The sequence below is a fragment of the Thamnophis sirtalis genome, unplaced genomic scaffold (assembly GCF_051295495.1).
Source record: "Thamnophis sirtalis isolate CommonGarterSnake01/CBP01778 unplaced genomic scaffold, rThaSir2_p1.2 scaffold_7, whole genome shotgun sequence".
NCBI lineage: Eukaryota > Metazoa > Chordata > Lepidosauria > Squamata > Natricidae > Thamnophis > Thamnophis sirtalis.
Window position 1 is genome coordinate 94,562,968 of NW_028261387.1, and position 16,497 is coordinate 94,579,464.

General features: G+C 44.2%; 1 protein-coding gene across 1 annotated transcript in view; it reads right to left on the reverse strand.

Moving 5' to 3' along the window:
- The window catches only part of RSPO4 (R-spondin 4), a gene marked incomplete at its 3' end in the record, with an annotated part of 40,265 nt that extends 25,981 nt beyond the window's left edge, over window positions 1-14,284 (reverse strand). Inside the window, 1 exon segment of the mRNA XM_087720888.1 lies at window positions 13,802-14,284. Within this exon segment, the coding sequence (XP_087577014.1) occupies window positions 13,802-13,892 (91 nt within the window).
- Window positions 14,285-16,497: the final 2,213 nt, after the last annotated feature.

Genomic DNA, 16,497 nt, shown 5'->3' on the forward strand with positions numbered 1-16,497 from the left:
GTGCCTTCTGCGCATATGCTTCGCTCACGCGGGTGGCATGCACACGGCTTAGAAAACGTGGCTGAATAGGACGGAATCAAACCGGAGTGGATGGGCGGCACCCGTAGATCTGCAGTCACCAGTTCGCCCGAACCAGTCCGAACTGGCTGAATACATCACTGATCAGATTCCAAGGGAATCACTGCTGGCTGTTCTTGTTGCACAAAATAGAATGGAGAGAAGCTTTTAGACAGATGCATCTTATATATTTGGTGTATATAATTTGGTACTCGGTAGAAATAAAGATGGCTATATATATTGACTAAGCAGGAGATAATTCAGAAATTTACAGGGTCAAATGCTTGGCTATCAGGCTGACTTTATCTGATGTTAGTTCTTTTTAAAAAAAATTGTACTAGGAATGGGAGCCACCTGGAAATCGTGAGGTGGTACGAAGAGGAAGAGAAAAATAGTGAAGTGAGGTAAAAAGTGAAGTGAAGTGGGGTATGATAAGCTAAGATGAGATTAAAAAAATAAAATAAAGCAAAATAAATTATAAAACATTAAATAAAATAATATATAAAATGTATAAAATAATGTATAAAATAATAATATATAAAATAATAATATATAAAATAATAATATATAAAATAATAATATATAAAATAATAATACATAAAATATATAAAATATATAAAATAAAATAAATGAATAAAAAGTAAAATAAAATAAATTTCCTGGGTCAATCACCAGGAAACGGTGAGTTCAAGTCCTGCCTTAGGCATGAAAGCCATCTGGGTTACTCTGGGCCAATCACCAGGAGACAGTGAGTTCTAGTCCTGCCTTAGGCATGAAAGCCTGCTGGGTGACTTTGGACCAATCACCAGGAGAGGGTGAGTTCTAGTCCTGCCTTAGGCATGAAAGTCATCTGGATGACTTTGGGCCAATCACCAGGAGACGGTGAGTTCTAGTCCTGACATAAATAGGAAAGCCATCTGGTCACCTTGGGCCAATCACCAGGAGACGGTGAGTTCTAGTCCCGCCTTAGGCCTGCTGGGTGACTTTGGGCCAATCACCAGGAGACAGTGAGTTCTAGTCCTGCCTTAGGCATGAAAGTCATCTGGGTGACTTTGGACCAATCACCAGGAGACGGTGAGTTCTAGTCCTGCCTTAGGCATGAAAGCCTGCTGGGTGACTTTGGGCCAATCACCAGGAGACAGAGAGTTCTAGTTCTGCCTTAGGCATGAAAGTCATCTGGGTTACTCTGGGCCAATCACCAAGAGATGGTGAGTTCTAGTCCTGCCTTAGGCATGAAAGCCTGCTGGGTGACTTTGGGCCAATCACCAGGAGACAGAGAATTCTAGTCCTGACATAAACAGGAAAGCCATCTGGTCACCTTGGGCCAATCACCAGGAGACGATGAGTTCTAGTCCCACCTTAGGCCTGCTGGGTGACTTTGGGCCAATCACCAGGAGACGGTGAGTTCTAGTCCTGCTTTAGGCATGAAAATCATCTGGGTGACTTTGGGCCAATCACCAGGAGACAGAGAGTTCTAGTCCTGCCTTAGGCATGAAAGTCATCTGGGTGACTTTGGGCCAATCACCAGGAGACGGAGAGTTCTAGTCCTGCCTTAGGCATGAAAAGCCAGTTCGGTGACTTTGGGCCAATCACCAGGAGACGGTGAGTTCTAGTCCTGCCTTAGGCATGAAAGAAGCTGGAGGACTTTGGGCCCCACACAATAACAGTAGTAAAGGCAGAATAAATTAAATCAAATAAACAAAAGTAAAAAAGTTGAAGCGTACATTACGATGGCATGACTCACGATCCACCCTTTCCTTCCTGTGTCCAAACATCGCCCAGATGTGCGCAAAGCATAAACAGTAACACTGCTGCACCTGTTTTGTTATTGGCCTGCCCCTGTAGGATTCTGGGAATTGAAGTCCGCGCATCTTAAAGCTGCCAAGTTGGAGAAACATGGCTTTAAACCAGGAGTCCGCAAACTTGGCAACTTGAAGACTTGTGGACTTCAACTCCCAGAATTCTCCAGCCAGCTATGCTGGCTGGAGAATTCTGGGAGTTGAAGTCCACAAGTCTTAAAGTTGCCAACTTTGAAGACCTCGGCTTTAAGCGATGGTTTTAGAATAAGCTACGGCACGAAACACAAGTTTGTTTTCCAGTCCCCAACGCTGCATCTAATGGCAGGATGCGAAACCCGGAGGAAGCTTTCAATTAAAGTTGCAGGAGGCTTTTTTTTCTGAATGGGTCTCACTTCTGTGAATATGGTTCGCATCAAACGATGAGGACAGCCACAGCATAGATGCCCCTAATCAGCTCCATGTGAACTTCTGTTTTTAATTTGCCGGGAGATAAAACAACAAAACAACTCCTTAGCAGTGCTAAAATATTGCCGGCTTGCCTCCTTCTTATAGCCTAGCCACGGAAGACTGTACCTTCACAGAATAACAGAGTTGGAAGAGATGGTATTCCAGCCTCTTCTTGAAAGTCTCCAGGGATGAAGCTCCCACAACTTCCGAAGGCAACCTCTGTTCCCTTTTGATTGTTCTGTCAGGAAATTCCTCCTTATTTCCAGGTTGAATCTCTCCTGGATCAGTTTCCATCCATTATTATTCCTTGTCTGGCCTTTGGGTCCTTTCGCTCTATGGCAGCCCCTCAAATATTGGAAGACTCCTATCATATCTCCTCTGGTCCTGCTCTTCACTAGACTAGCAATGCCCAATTCTTATAACTGTTCTTCAGATAGATAGATAGATAGATAGATAGATAGATAGATAGATAGATAGATAGATAGATAGATGACAGACAGACAGACAGACAGACAGACAGACAGACATGGATGGATGGATGGATGGATGGATGGATGGATGGATGGATGGATAAACAGAGTTGGGAGGGACCTTAGAGGTCATCTAGTCCAACCCCCTGCCCAAGCAGGCTACCCTACACCATTTCTGACAGATGGCAGTCCAGTCTCTTCTTGAAAGCCTCCAGGGATGAAGCTCCCACAACTTCCGAAGGCAACTTCTCTTCCATGGGTTGATTGTTCTCACCATCAGAAAGTTCCTCCTAATTTCCAGGTTGAATTTCTCCTTGATCAGTTTCCATCCATTATTCCCTGTCTGGCCTTCAGGTGCCTTGGAGAATAGGTTGACCCCCTTCCTCCTCTCTGGGGCAGCCCTTCAAATATTGGAAGATGCTCTCCTGTCTCCCCTGGTCCTTCTCTTCCCTAGACTAGCCAGGCCCAGTTCCCGCAACCGTCCTTCATCTGTTTGAGCCTCCAGTCACCTCATCCTCCTGGTTGCTCTTCTCTGCACTCTTTCTAGAGTCTCCACATTCTTTTTATAGTGTGGGGACCAAATCTGGATGCAGGATTCTAGGTGTGGTCTAGAAATGGGCGCCACTCCACCAGCTGCATTGGGTGCCAGTCTGTTCCCAGGTGCAATTCAAGGTGTTGGTGATCACCTTTAAAGTCCTTTGGGGCCTGGGCCCAGGCACCCAACCAGCTTTAATGCCTAAAGCAGGACTAGAACTCACCCTCTCCTGGTGTCTGGCCTAAAATCACCCACCCAGCTTTCATGCCTAAGGCAGGACTAGAACTCACTGTCTCCTGGTAATTGACCTAGTTACCCAACCAGCTTTCATGCCTAAGGAGAAACTAGAACTCTCCATCTCCTGGTGATTGACCCAAAGTCACCCAGCCAGCTTTGATGCTTAAGACGGGACTAGAATTCACTGTCTCCTGGTGATTGGTCCAAAGTCACCCAACCAGCTTTCATGCCTAAGGAGAAACTAGAACTCACTGTCTCCTGCTTTCTGGCCTAAAATCACCCACCCAGCTTTGATGCCTAAGGCGGGACTAGAACTCACCATCTCCTGGTGATTGGCCCAAAGTCACCCAGCCAGCTTTGATGCCTAAGGAGGGACTAGAACTCACCATCTCCTGGTGATTGGCCCAAAGTCACCCAGCCAGCTTTGATGCCTAAGGAGGGACTAGAACTCACCATCTCCTGGTGATTGGCCCAAAGTCACCCAGCCAGCTTTGATGCCTAAGGCAGGACTAGAACTCACCATCTCCTGGTGATTGGCCCAAAGTCACCCAGCCAGCTTTGATGCCTAAGGAGGGACTAGAACTCACCATCTCCTGGTGATTGGCCCAGACTAAATTTTGCCCCATTTTACGACCTTTTTTGCCACATTTGTTAAGTGAATCAGTGACGGGAGTTAAGTTGATAAGACAATTGTTAAATGAATCTGGCTTCCTCGTTGACTTCCCTTGTCAGAAGGTGGCAAAAGGGGATCCCACAACCCCGAGACCCTGCAACAGTCATAAGTACATGCCAGCGTCCCAATTTTGAACATGTCACCAAGGGGATGCTGCAATGGCCGTTCAGTGGGGGGGGGGGATGGTCATGAGTCACTTTTTTTCAGTGCCGTCGTAACTTGGAACGGTCACTTAATGATCTGTTGTAACCAGTGGTGGGTTTCAAAAAATTTTGAGATCTACTCTGTGGGTGTGGCCTCCTTTGTGGGAGTGGCTTGCCGGCCATGTGACCTGGTGGGAGTGGCTTGCCGGCCATGTGTTTTCTCTCTCCCTCTCTCTCTCTTTCCTTCCTTTTGTCTCTGTTCCTTTTTTCCTTTTTTCTTTCATCTCTCTCTCTCTTTTTCTTTCTTTCTTTTTTTATTTATTTATTTCTTCCTTTCTTTCTCTCTCTCTCTCTCTCTGTGTCAGTCTGTCTGTCTCCGTGTGCGTGTGTGTGTGTGTGTGTGTCAGTGGCGGGTTTCAAAAAATTTTGGGACCTCTTCTGTACGTGTGGCCTGCTTTCTGGTGGAACCTCTTCTCACCGGTTCGGTAGATTTGACGAACCGGTTCTACCAAACTGGTGCGAACTGGTAGGAACCCACCTCTGAACCCTTACCATATTTTGCTCCATTCTATATCTGTAAGTCAAATGTAGGTGATTGTGTTATCCTCCTTCAATCTTAATTTTGAGTTCCTTCGGGCTCCCTCTAGTGTTCATAGTCCAATCCGATCATGTTTTTTTAAGAATTCTAAACAAAAGCATTTCCCATGGGGAGAATAATTAATTCCAAAATCTAATTTCCAAGCTACCTAATTTCCAATCACTGGTAACTTTCCAAAATGAAAGCTCCAATCACTCATTCCGCTATTTATTCCTTTAAATATAGTCCTTAAAGTTGTTTTTAAAACAATTAATTTTTATATGATTTCCCCTTCCTGCTTTATCTGTAAGCCGCCCTGAGTCTCTCGAGAGTGGGCGGCATACAAATCCTAACAAACCTCAAACCTTTTAAAACATCTTTTACTAAGGATTGAAAGAAGCTGTGGATTCAATGGGTTTTAATAGCAATCGCAATGGCAGTTAGACTTATATACTGCTTCATAGGGCTTTCAGCCCTCTCTAAGCAGTTTACAGAGTCAGCATATCGCCCCCACAGTCTGGGTCCTCATTTCACCCACCTCGGAAGGAGGGAAGGCTGAGTCAACCCTGAGCTGTTGAGATTTGAACCGCCGAACTGCAGATAGCAGTCAGCTGAAGTGGCCTGCAGTACTGCACCCTAACCACTGCGCCACCTCGGCTCTTCTTTCACCATGAAATCTCACCAGAAGTCCCAAACTATTCCTTCTGCTAGCAACGATATCTGATAATTGTTGCAACTCATTCAAAGTGCTGCATTGGTATAAGCAGACTTGAAATTGTTTATACAACAGCTTAGAATACTCCCATCATCACTGACAAAGCTCGCCACTTGTATATAAAAAGAGAGCACACCCATTCCCTTCTAGTACTTGTTAGGGAAGAACACACCAACCAGCATACAGAGGCACTGCCGTTTAAAGAGGCTTTTACTTTCGTGGAAATAGAGGTATCAGAGTATATCAAACAGTCCAAGTCATACACGGATAAGACAGTCAGTCATCAACGTCTTTCAATTAAGGGATAATCCAAATAACATAGTCCAGTATCATATAATCAGTTCAGTACTCAAAGTTTGCTAGCAGTTGCAAAACTTACAATAGCTCATGGCACTTTCTAACAGCCAGCTTCCAAAACACTCAGATCAGATCAGCCCAGCATCTAACAAACAGAGAGCTAACCGTCACTCTGGCTCCCTCTTATGGCCGATTGAGGAAAAACAGCAACCAATCACATTTTACAGTATGATTTAAAGAAACAGGTATAGCATTGTTACATGATTCTCTCCTATAGATATGGAATTAAAACTAATCCATCAAAAGTGTTTTTTTTCCCAATTCAATGGACATAAGGCAGAACTAGAACTCACCATCTCCTGGGGATTCGCCCAAAGTCATCCAGGTGGCTTTCATGCCTAAAGAAGAGCTAGAACTCACCATCTCCAGGAGATTGGCCCAAAGTTACCCAGCCGGCTTTCATGCCTAAGGTGGGACTAGAACTCTCCATCTCCTGGTTTCTAGCCCTGGTGCCTTAACCACTAGACCAAATTGAATCACTTTGTCATTTTTCACTGTTTGCACATTTTGTGCAATAGACAAATGGCTGTCCAGTCTCTTCTTAAAGACTTCCAGTGTTGGGGCATTCACAACTTCTGAAGGCAACTTCTGTTCCACTGATTAATTGTTCTAACTGTCAGGAAATTTCTCCTCGGTTCTAAGTTGCTTCTCTTCTTGATTAATTTCCACCCATTGCTTCTTGTTCTGCTCTCAGGTTCCTTGGAGAATAGTTTGGCTCCCTCTTCTTTGTGGCAACCCCTGAGATATTGGAAGACTGCTCTCATCTCTCCCCTGGTCCTTCTTTTCATTAAACTACCCAGTTCCTGCAACTGTTCTTCATTTGTTTTAGCCTCCAGTCCCCTAATCCTCTTTGTTGCTCTTCTCTGCACTCTTTCCAGAGTCTCAACGTCTTTTTTATAATGAGGTGACCAAAACTGGATGCAGGATTCTTGCTGAATAAGTCAGATCATCTTGTGGCACTGAGTTCCATAAGCTACGAGAGGAATGGGCAAATAAATATGAGGCCCTCAAGACTGGACAACTGCAATGCGCTCTATATGGGGCAGCCCTTGAAGAGTATTCGGAGACTCCAGCTCGTCCAGAATGCAGCCGCGCGAGCGATTGTGGGTGCACCTCGGTACACCCACGTTACACCTATCCTCCACGAGCTGCACTGGCTACCGATCGGTCTCCGGATACGCTTCAAAGTGCTAGTCGTAACTTATAAAGCCCTACATGGCATCGGACCTGGGTACTTGAGAGACCGCCTCCTGCCAATTACCTCCCAAAGACCCATTAGATCACACAGGGTCAGCCTCCTCCGGGTTCCGTCCACCAGCCAATGCCATCTGGCTACTACCCGGGGGAGGGCCTTCTCTGTGGCAGCTCCGGTCCTTTGGAACGAACTCCCCGCGGAGATTCGGACCCTCACCTCTCTCCAGGCCTTCCGAAAAGCTGTCAAAACCTGGCTGTGCTGGCAGGCCTGGGGTTGACGAGTTCACCTCCCCTCTCGACCTGTGTGGCTGTGTGATTCTTGGCTATTTTAACTGCTTGTATTGTGTTCTATGTTCCCTTTCCCCCCCTTTGAGTTGTTCGCCGCCCTGAGACCCTCCCGGAAAAGGGCGGCATATAAATAAAACAAATCTAATCTAATATTGGGGGTCCCCCCCCTTAAATTGACTGCCAATAAACTCCACTCAGTGAATGAAACATCAAAGTGGATTCTGTTAAAATTATGTCCTCCGAGAACCACCATTGTCTGGTTCTTCGTTTTGGGGAGACCTTTTCAATATCCTTTCCCACCTCATCCATCTCACGACGGCGCCAATGACGCATGGAGGAATGATGGAAACACCGATCCCTTCATTATCCAAGGATAATTAAATTAGCATGGAAAGGATGCTAACGGACATCTTTCGCGGGAAGGATGATGGGCAGAACACACTGTTTCTCCCCTTCTCCCCGCTTAATTTTCCAAGGATGAATCGGATTTTTGATTGCAAGTCATCCGTTTGGAGCACGAAAGCTGCTGCTTTTTATCAATTAAACTGACCCCAGAATCTCTTTTAAGAAGAGTTTGGACAACCGTTTGTCTGAAATGGTTTAGAGTTTCCTGCCTGAACAGCGGGTTGGACTAGAAGACCTCCAAGGTCCCTTCCAACCCTATTATTCTATTCTATTCTATTCTACCCTCCTCACTCTATTCCATTCCATTCCACTCCACTCCACATCTCCTCTCCTCTCTTTCGTATTCCATATTTCCTCTTCTCTTCTCTTCTTTTTTAATTATTTCAGAGTCCCTTCCCTTTTATTCCATTCCATTCCTTTCCTCTCCTCTCTTCTCTTTCCTATTCCATTATTTCCTCTTCTCTTCTCCTTTAATTATTTCAAATTCCCTTCCCTAGAGCCGAGGTGGCGCAGGGGTTAGAGTGCAGCACTGCAGGCCACTTCAGCTGACTGCTATCTGCAGTTCAGCGGTTCTAATCTCACCGGCTCAGGGTTGACTCAGCCTTCCATCCTTCCGAGGTGGGTGAAATGAGGACCCGGATTGTTGTTGGGGGCGATATGCTGACTCTGTAAACCGCTTAGAGAGGGCTGAAAGCCCTATGAAGCGGAGTATAAGTCTAACTGCTATTGCTATTGCTATCGTCTCCTCTCTTCCCTTCTCTTTCCTATTCCATATTTCCTCTTCTCTTCTGTTCTTTTTTTAATTATTTCAGAGTCCCTTCCCTTCCATTTTATTCTATCCCATTCCTCTCTTCTCCTCTCCTCCCTTCTCCTCTTCTCTTCTCAATTATTTCAAATTCTTCAGGTGCTTTGGAGAATAGCTTGACCCCCCCTCTTCTTTATGGCAGCCCTTCAAATATTGGAGGGCTTCTACGTCTCCCCTAGTTCGTTTCTTTTGAACTTTTACAGAATAACAAGAGTTGGAAGGGACCTCGGAGGTCTTCTAGTCCAGCCCCACTGTTCAAGCAGGAGACCTTTACACAATTACAGAATAAAAGTGTGGGAAGGGAACCACACCAGAAAGGGGAAAGAAGAAAGGGTAAAGCAGAGAAAGTAAGGGTGCGGAATTAAGAGTAGGAGAGAGGGTAAGAAAGAGGAGAAGAGGGGAAAGAAGGAAGGAGGAAGGAGAGGAGGAAGGAAGAAGGGAGGTTGAGAAGATAGGGTGGCAAGAAAGTGGCCCAAACTGTATTATATAACTGTGTTATATGAGTGTGTGTGTAAAAATGAGTATAGAGACTATGATGAATAGACAAATGTTAAATAGCAATTATAAGAATGTATATCTGTGAATGAATTTGAAAGGGAAAAATAAAAAGACTTTATGTAAAAAAGAGTGGGAAGGGACCTTGGAGGTCTTCTAGTCCAGCCCCCTGCTCAAGCAGGAGACCCTACACCATGTCAGACAAATGGCTGTCTAGACTCTTCTTAAAAACTTCTCGTGATGGAGCACCCACAATTTTTGGTGGCAAGCCGTTCCACTGATTATTGTTCTCACTGTTAGGAAATGTCTCCTTAGTTCCAAGTTGCTTCTCTCCTTGATTAGTTTCCACCCATTGTTCCTTATCTTGCCTTCAGGTGCTTTGGAGAATAGTTTGACTCCCTCTTCTTTGTGGCAACCCCTGAGATATTGGAAGGCTGCTATCATGTCTCCCCTGGTCCTTCTTTTCATTAAACTAGCCATGCCCAATTCCTGCAACCGTTCTTCATATGTTTTAGTCTCCACTCCCCTAATCACCTCTGTTGCCCATCTCTGCACTCTTTCTAGAGTCTAAAAATTTTTCTTGGTATTATCGTGAAAAGAATTGGATGCAATATTCTAACTATGGTATTTTATAAACTAATCTACAGCCAGCCACCAATTATACTTTTCCAACAGGTTTTGATAGCAATAGCAATAGCAGTAGACTTATATACCGCTTCATAGGGCTTTCAGCCCTCTCTAAGCGGTTTACAGAGAGTCAGCATATTGCCCCCAACAATCTGGGTCCTCATTTTACCCACCTCGGAAGGATGGAAGGCTGAGTCAACCCTGAGCCGGTGGGATTTGAACCGCTGAACTGCTGATCTAGCAGTAGCTTGCAGTGCTGCATTTAACCACTGAGCCACCTTGGCTCTGATGAACCCTGAAAAATCACCCAAAGCAATGCATGCTAAAATGCTTTTTTTTTTTACAAATTGGCAACGTTAAGATATGTGGAGTTCAACTCCCAGAATTCCCCAGCCTGCATAGGATGGGATAGCTGGCTGGGGAATTCTGGGAGTTGAAGTGCCCTTATCTTAAATTGTTGAGTTTGATCTAGTGAGAAAGGCATCAGGATAGAAAGAGGAGACGGTGAGTTCTAGTTTTGCCTTAGCCTTGAAAGCAAATTGGGTGACTTTAGGCCAATCGCCAGGAGATGGTGAGTTCTAGTCCTGCCTTAGCCATGAAAGCAGATTGGGTGACTTTAGACCAATCGCCGGGAGACGGTGAGTTCTAATCCCACCTTAGCCATGAAAGCAGATTGGGTGACTTTAGACCAATTACCGGAAGATGGTGAGTTCTAGTCCTGCCTTAGCCATGAAAGCAGATTGGGTGACTTTAGACAAATCGCCAGGAGACGGTGAGTTCTAGTCCTGCCTTAGCCATGAAAGCAGATTGGGTGTCTTTAGGCCAATTACCAGGAGACGGTGAGTTCTAGTCCCGCCTTAGCCATGAAAGCAGATTGGGTGACTTTGTTTAACCAATCACCAGGAGATGGTGAGTTCTAGTCCCGCCTTAGCCATGAAAGCAGATTGGGTGACTTTAGACCAATCGCCGGGAGACGGTGAGTTCTAGTCCTGCCTTAGCCATGAAAGCAGATTGGGTGACTTTAGACCAACCGCCGGGAGACGGTGAGTTCTAGTCCTTCCGTAGGCACGACAGCAGATTGGGTGACTTTGAGCCAATCGCTCTGTTTCAGCCCAACTCACCTTACAGGGTTTATTTTCATTTTTTTACATTAAAAAAAAAAACTTTTAGGATTTTTATTTTAAGTTGCCAAAAGGGAGAAACTCCCCATCCGAACAGCAGCTGAGCTTACACAACACACAAAACCTTCCACGGCCCCTTAAGACCTAACCATACACTAACCCACAACCAAAGCTAACCAAGATTAAACTAAGTTTAGGATGCCCACGGGGGTGGGGGGAATTGTGGGCAACCGGGGATTCCAATCAAAAACACAAATAATGATAATAATAATAATAATAATCCGTGGAGCATTTGGAAGAACCCTCTGTGTTCGAAAAATGCCAAGAGTCGTGCCCTACTTGGTTCAGCCCTTTCCCCATCCCTCGGGCCCAGATGCAAATCCTGCTCCAAGGTCTCTCTTAACCGGCAAGGGGGAACCCAGAGAATTCCTGCTGGTTTCAGCCTCACCCCTTCTTTCCCTGGCACCCCAATTCAAATCCGGCTCTGGGGTGGGGGGGAGGTCTCTTAAGCTGGAAAAGTGAACCCACCCCACGCAGGTCCTCCTTGCTTCCCACCTCCCCTTCCCTAGGACCCCCTATGCGAATCCTGCTTCCTGCCTCTTAGCCGGCGAGGCCAACATATCCTCCTCCTCGCTTCAGCCTCCCCCCCTTTTCTTCCCCGGGACCCTGATTCAAATCCTGCTCTGAAAACTCTTAGCTGGCCAGGTGAATCAATAAGAGTCCTTGCTTTCTCTCCAGCCTCCCCCTTCCTTCTCCCGGGACGCCGATGCAAATCCTGCTAAGAAACTCCTCAGCTGGCAATGCAAAGCAACTGAGGTCCTTCCTTCAGCCTTCCCCTTTTTTTCCAGGGAGGACTCAGATTCAAATCCTGCTCCACAACCTCTTAGCTGGCAAAGCGAAAGCCCCCCCCCACATCCACCCCACTCTCTTTTTTTTAAAGATTTTTTTTTAATTTAACAAATCTTGCATCTTTCATCAAACAGGGTGTCATCTGGGTACAATTTTTGTGTCATCACCTAATATTGACTATCATTTTAAATATCTTTTACCTTTCCGTTTCATTTCAATTCAGCTTCTCCCCTATAAACCTGCTTTCCTCCCCAACTTCTTTAATTTCGCATCTCTTGCCTCCATTTATCTCCTACCCAGGGATAAAATCTCTGCCGTATATTATCATACTCCGAATCTTCCTTCCCCTTAGTTGCCAATGTTAATCTATTCATTTCTGCACAATCTAATATTTTTCTTAAATTGTCTCTCCCTCTGAAGGGATTTTTTCCCCCCATTTTCCAATTTTGTGCAAGTACAATTCTAGCTGCAGTTATTACAGATATACATTATTTTTACTATATTTCTCTAATATACTATATGCATATCAGACATACATTCTCTTTACTATAATTCTCTAATATACTCTATGTGTAATAGAGATAAACATTCTCTTTTCTATATTTCTCTACTAAATGTATATTAGAGATAAACATTCTTTTTACTATATTTCTCTAATATATGGATATCAGACATATACATTCTCTTTACTATAATTCTCTAATATACTCTATGTATAATAGAGATAAACATTATCTTTACTATATTTCTCTACTATATGTATATTAGAGATAAACATTATCTCTAATAATTATCTTTATTTATTATCTTATATTTCTCTAATATACTCTATGTATAGATTGAGTGCATGATGTGTTGTTGTTTTTTAACCTGCTTTTTCTCTGTATTTTTTAAATTTTTATTCTTTTAGAGATTCATTTCTGTAAGCCCCCCGGAGTCCTTCGGGATTGGGCGGCATATAAATTCATTAAATTTGAATTTGAATTTGTATAATAGAGATAAACATTATCTTTACTATATTTCCTCTAATATACTCTATGTATATTAGAGATATACATTATTTTTACTATATTTCTCTAATACACTATATGTATATTAGAGATAAACATTATTTTTACTATATTTCTCTTACACTATATGTATATTAGAGATATACATTATTTTTACTATATTTCTCTTTCACTATATGTATATTAGAGATAAACATTATTTTTACTATATTTCTCTAATACACTATATGTATATTAGAGATATACATTATTTTTACTATATTTTTCTAATACACTATATGTATATTAGAGATAAACATTATTTTTACTATATTTCTCTTACACTATATGTATATTAGAGATATACATTATTTTTACTCTATTTCTCTAATACACTATATGTATAATAGAGATAAACATTATCTTTACTATATTTCTCTTACACTATATGTATATTAGAGATATACATTATTTTACTCTATTTCTCTAATACACTATATGTATATTAGAGATATACATTATTTTTACTATATTTCTCTAATATACTCTATGTATATTAGAGATAAACATTATTTTTACTATATTTCTCTAATACACTATATGTATATTAGAGATAAACATTATTTTTACTGTATTTCTCTAATACACTATATGTATATTAGAGATATACATTATTTTTACTATATTTCTCTTACACTATATGTATATTAGAGATAAACATTATTTTTACTATATTTCTCTAATACACTATATGTATATTAGAGATAAACATTATATTTACTATATTTCTCTAATATACTATGTGCATATCAGACATATACATTCTCTTTACATATTTCTTTGGTTAAATACCCAACCCCCAAAAAACCCCTCCGGTGTTAGATCAATACGTCGCTGTGCCATCTTCTCCCACCGCACACGCATTTTTTTTGCCCAACACTTTCTCGCTTCTGCACACCTCCACCCACCCCACTCTCAAGCCCACGCGTGGCGGGGACGGGGACGGGGACTTCCTTACCTGGCTTCTTTTTCCTGGTCCGGGCGAGCATTTCCCTGGAGCTGGCGAGGAGCAGCAGCAGGCAAAGCACGAGCCGCATCTGGCCTGGCATCCAACGGGGCAAGGGAAGCCTCAAATCCTCCGGGGAGGGGTGGCGGGCCCCCCCACAGTCCTTCCTGCCCCCTCCCAGTGCAAGGGGTGGGGGGTGAGGCAAAGGAGGGAGTTTCCAAGGGGGGAAAAAACACCACCCAGAAAATCCGCGTTCACAGCATCCCCAGCAGCTGGAGTGGGCACCCAGCGGGCACCCAGGGCGAAGAGGAGGGGGAGCTGTCAGTCTCGGGGACCCCCAGAAGCCCGATGTGGGTGGGGGGAGAAGACCCCCCCTTAGCTGCAGAGCTTCATCCGGAGCGGGGTGGTCAGCTGGTGCGGCTCACCTGCGGCGGGAGACCCCGGGCGCCTTTGCCAGCCGGGCACAGGCGCCCCCCGCCCAGGGCAGGCGGCCGCTTCGCCTCCTCCGGGACCCGGCCGGGCTGCCTTGTGCCTGGGCTGAACTCCTGCCATGGCTCGGCAACCCAGGTTGGAGGGAAGCCCCGGGCGAAGGGCCGGGGTGGAGTCACGCAGTTAACCGTGTCCCTGCCGGCCAGTCCCGGCTTCCCGTCCACTCCCTTCTCCGCCAGCCCCCCCACCCCACCCCGAGACCCTCCCCCGGGGAAGACCCCCCGCCCGCCTCTCTAAACCGGCTTTCGGGAGGCGGCAGAGTCCCAGCCGGCCGCGATCCGCAGCGAAGGCAAAAGGGATCAGCAGCGCCAGAAGGACTCCCGCCGGGGGTCGTTGGGCGCGCCGGACGGGTCCTGGGGTGGGGCCGGAGGGGGGCTCGGCCGGGCGAAGGGCAGAGGGACTCGGCCGGCTCTAAGGAGGGCGCTGACTGCCTGCGAAGCGACCCTCGGAGTCATCGCTGCGTCTCTTTTGTTCCCTTCTTCGGTTGGTTGGTCTTGTTTTTGCCTTTGTTGATTGGGTTAATTGTCTGTCTGTCTGTCTGTGACCGTTTATTTATTTAATCAACTACTGTATTTATCTATATGGTGGTTGGATTATTTCTTTACTAGATGACTTAATGGTGTATTAGATCATCTCTCTCTCTCTCTCTCTCTCTCCATCCATCCATCCATCCATCCATCCATCCATCCATCTATTGCTATGTGTGTGTGTGTGTGTGTGTGTGTGTGTGTGTGTGTGTGTGTGTGTGTGTGTATCTCTGTCTGTCTATCTATCTATCTATCTATCTATCTATCTATCTATCTCTATCTATCTATCTCGACCTCGAGCAATCGAGCTATCTATCTCTATTTCTATCTATCTATCTATCTATCTATCTATCTATCTATCTATCTATCTATCTATCTCTCCCTACCTACCTACCTACCTACCTGCCTATCTTTATATCTATCTATCTATCTATCTATCTATCTATCTATCTATCTATCTATCTATCATCTATCTATCTATCTATCTATCTATCTATCTATCTATCTATCTATCTTTATAGCTATCTATCTATTCATCCATCCATCTATCCATCCACCCATCTATCTATTGCTATCTGTGTGTGTGTGTGTGTGTGTGTCTGTCTGTCTGTCTATCTATCTATCTATCTCTAACTATTTATCTATCCATCTCAATCTCGATCTATCAAGCTATCTAACTATCTCTATTTCTATCAATCTATCTATCAATCAATCTATCTATCTATCTATCTATCTATCTATCTATCTATCATCTATCTATCTATCTATCTATCTATCTCCCTACCTACCTATCTTTCTATCTATCTTTCTATCTATCTATCTATCTATCTATCTATCTATCTATCTATCTATCTATCTATCTATCTATCTATCTATCTATCTCCCTACCTACCTATCTTTCTATCTATCTATCTATCTATCTATCTATCTATCTATCTATCTCCCTACCTACCTATCTTTCTATCTATCTATCTTTCTACTATCTATCTATCTATCTATCTATCTATCTAATCTATCGCTCAATCTATCTACCTCCATATCTCTATCAATCTATCTATAGCTATCTATCCATTCATCCATCTCTCTCTTTCTCTTTCTCTCTATCTCTCTATCTATATATATCAATATCTCTCCCTCCCCCCCTCTCTCCATCCATCTATCATCAATTAGATTATGTACTTATTTATTTTTATTTTCAATTTACCATTATTACTTTGATAAATCTCAACAAACATACCTGTAATACATCTTCCTCCTCCTATTTCCCCCCAAACAACAGCCCTGTGAGGTGGGTGGAAAAAAAGTAACCAATGCAATGTTACCCAGCTGATTTTCATATGCCTAAGGCAGGACTAGAACTCACCATCTCCTGGCGATTGGCTCAAAGTCAACCAGGTGGCTTTCATGCCTAAGGCAGGACTAGAACTTCCAGTCCCCTGGCAATTGGCTCAAAGTCTTCCAGCTGGCTTTCATGCCTAAGGTGGGACTAGAACTCACCAACTCCCAATGATTGACCCAAAGTCACCCAGCCAGCCTTCTTGCCTCAGCAGAACTAGAAGTCACCGTCTCCTAGTGATGGGCCCAAAGTCACTCCCCCAGCCTCCATGCCTAAGGCGGGACTACAACTCACCCACTCCTGGAGATTGGTCCAAATTGTCCCCACCAGCTTTTCTGCCTAAGGCGGGACTAGAA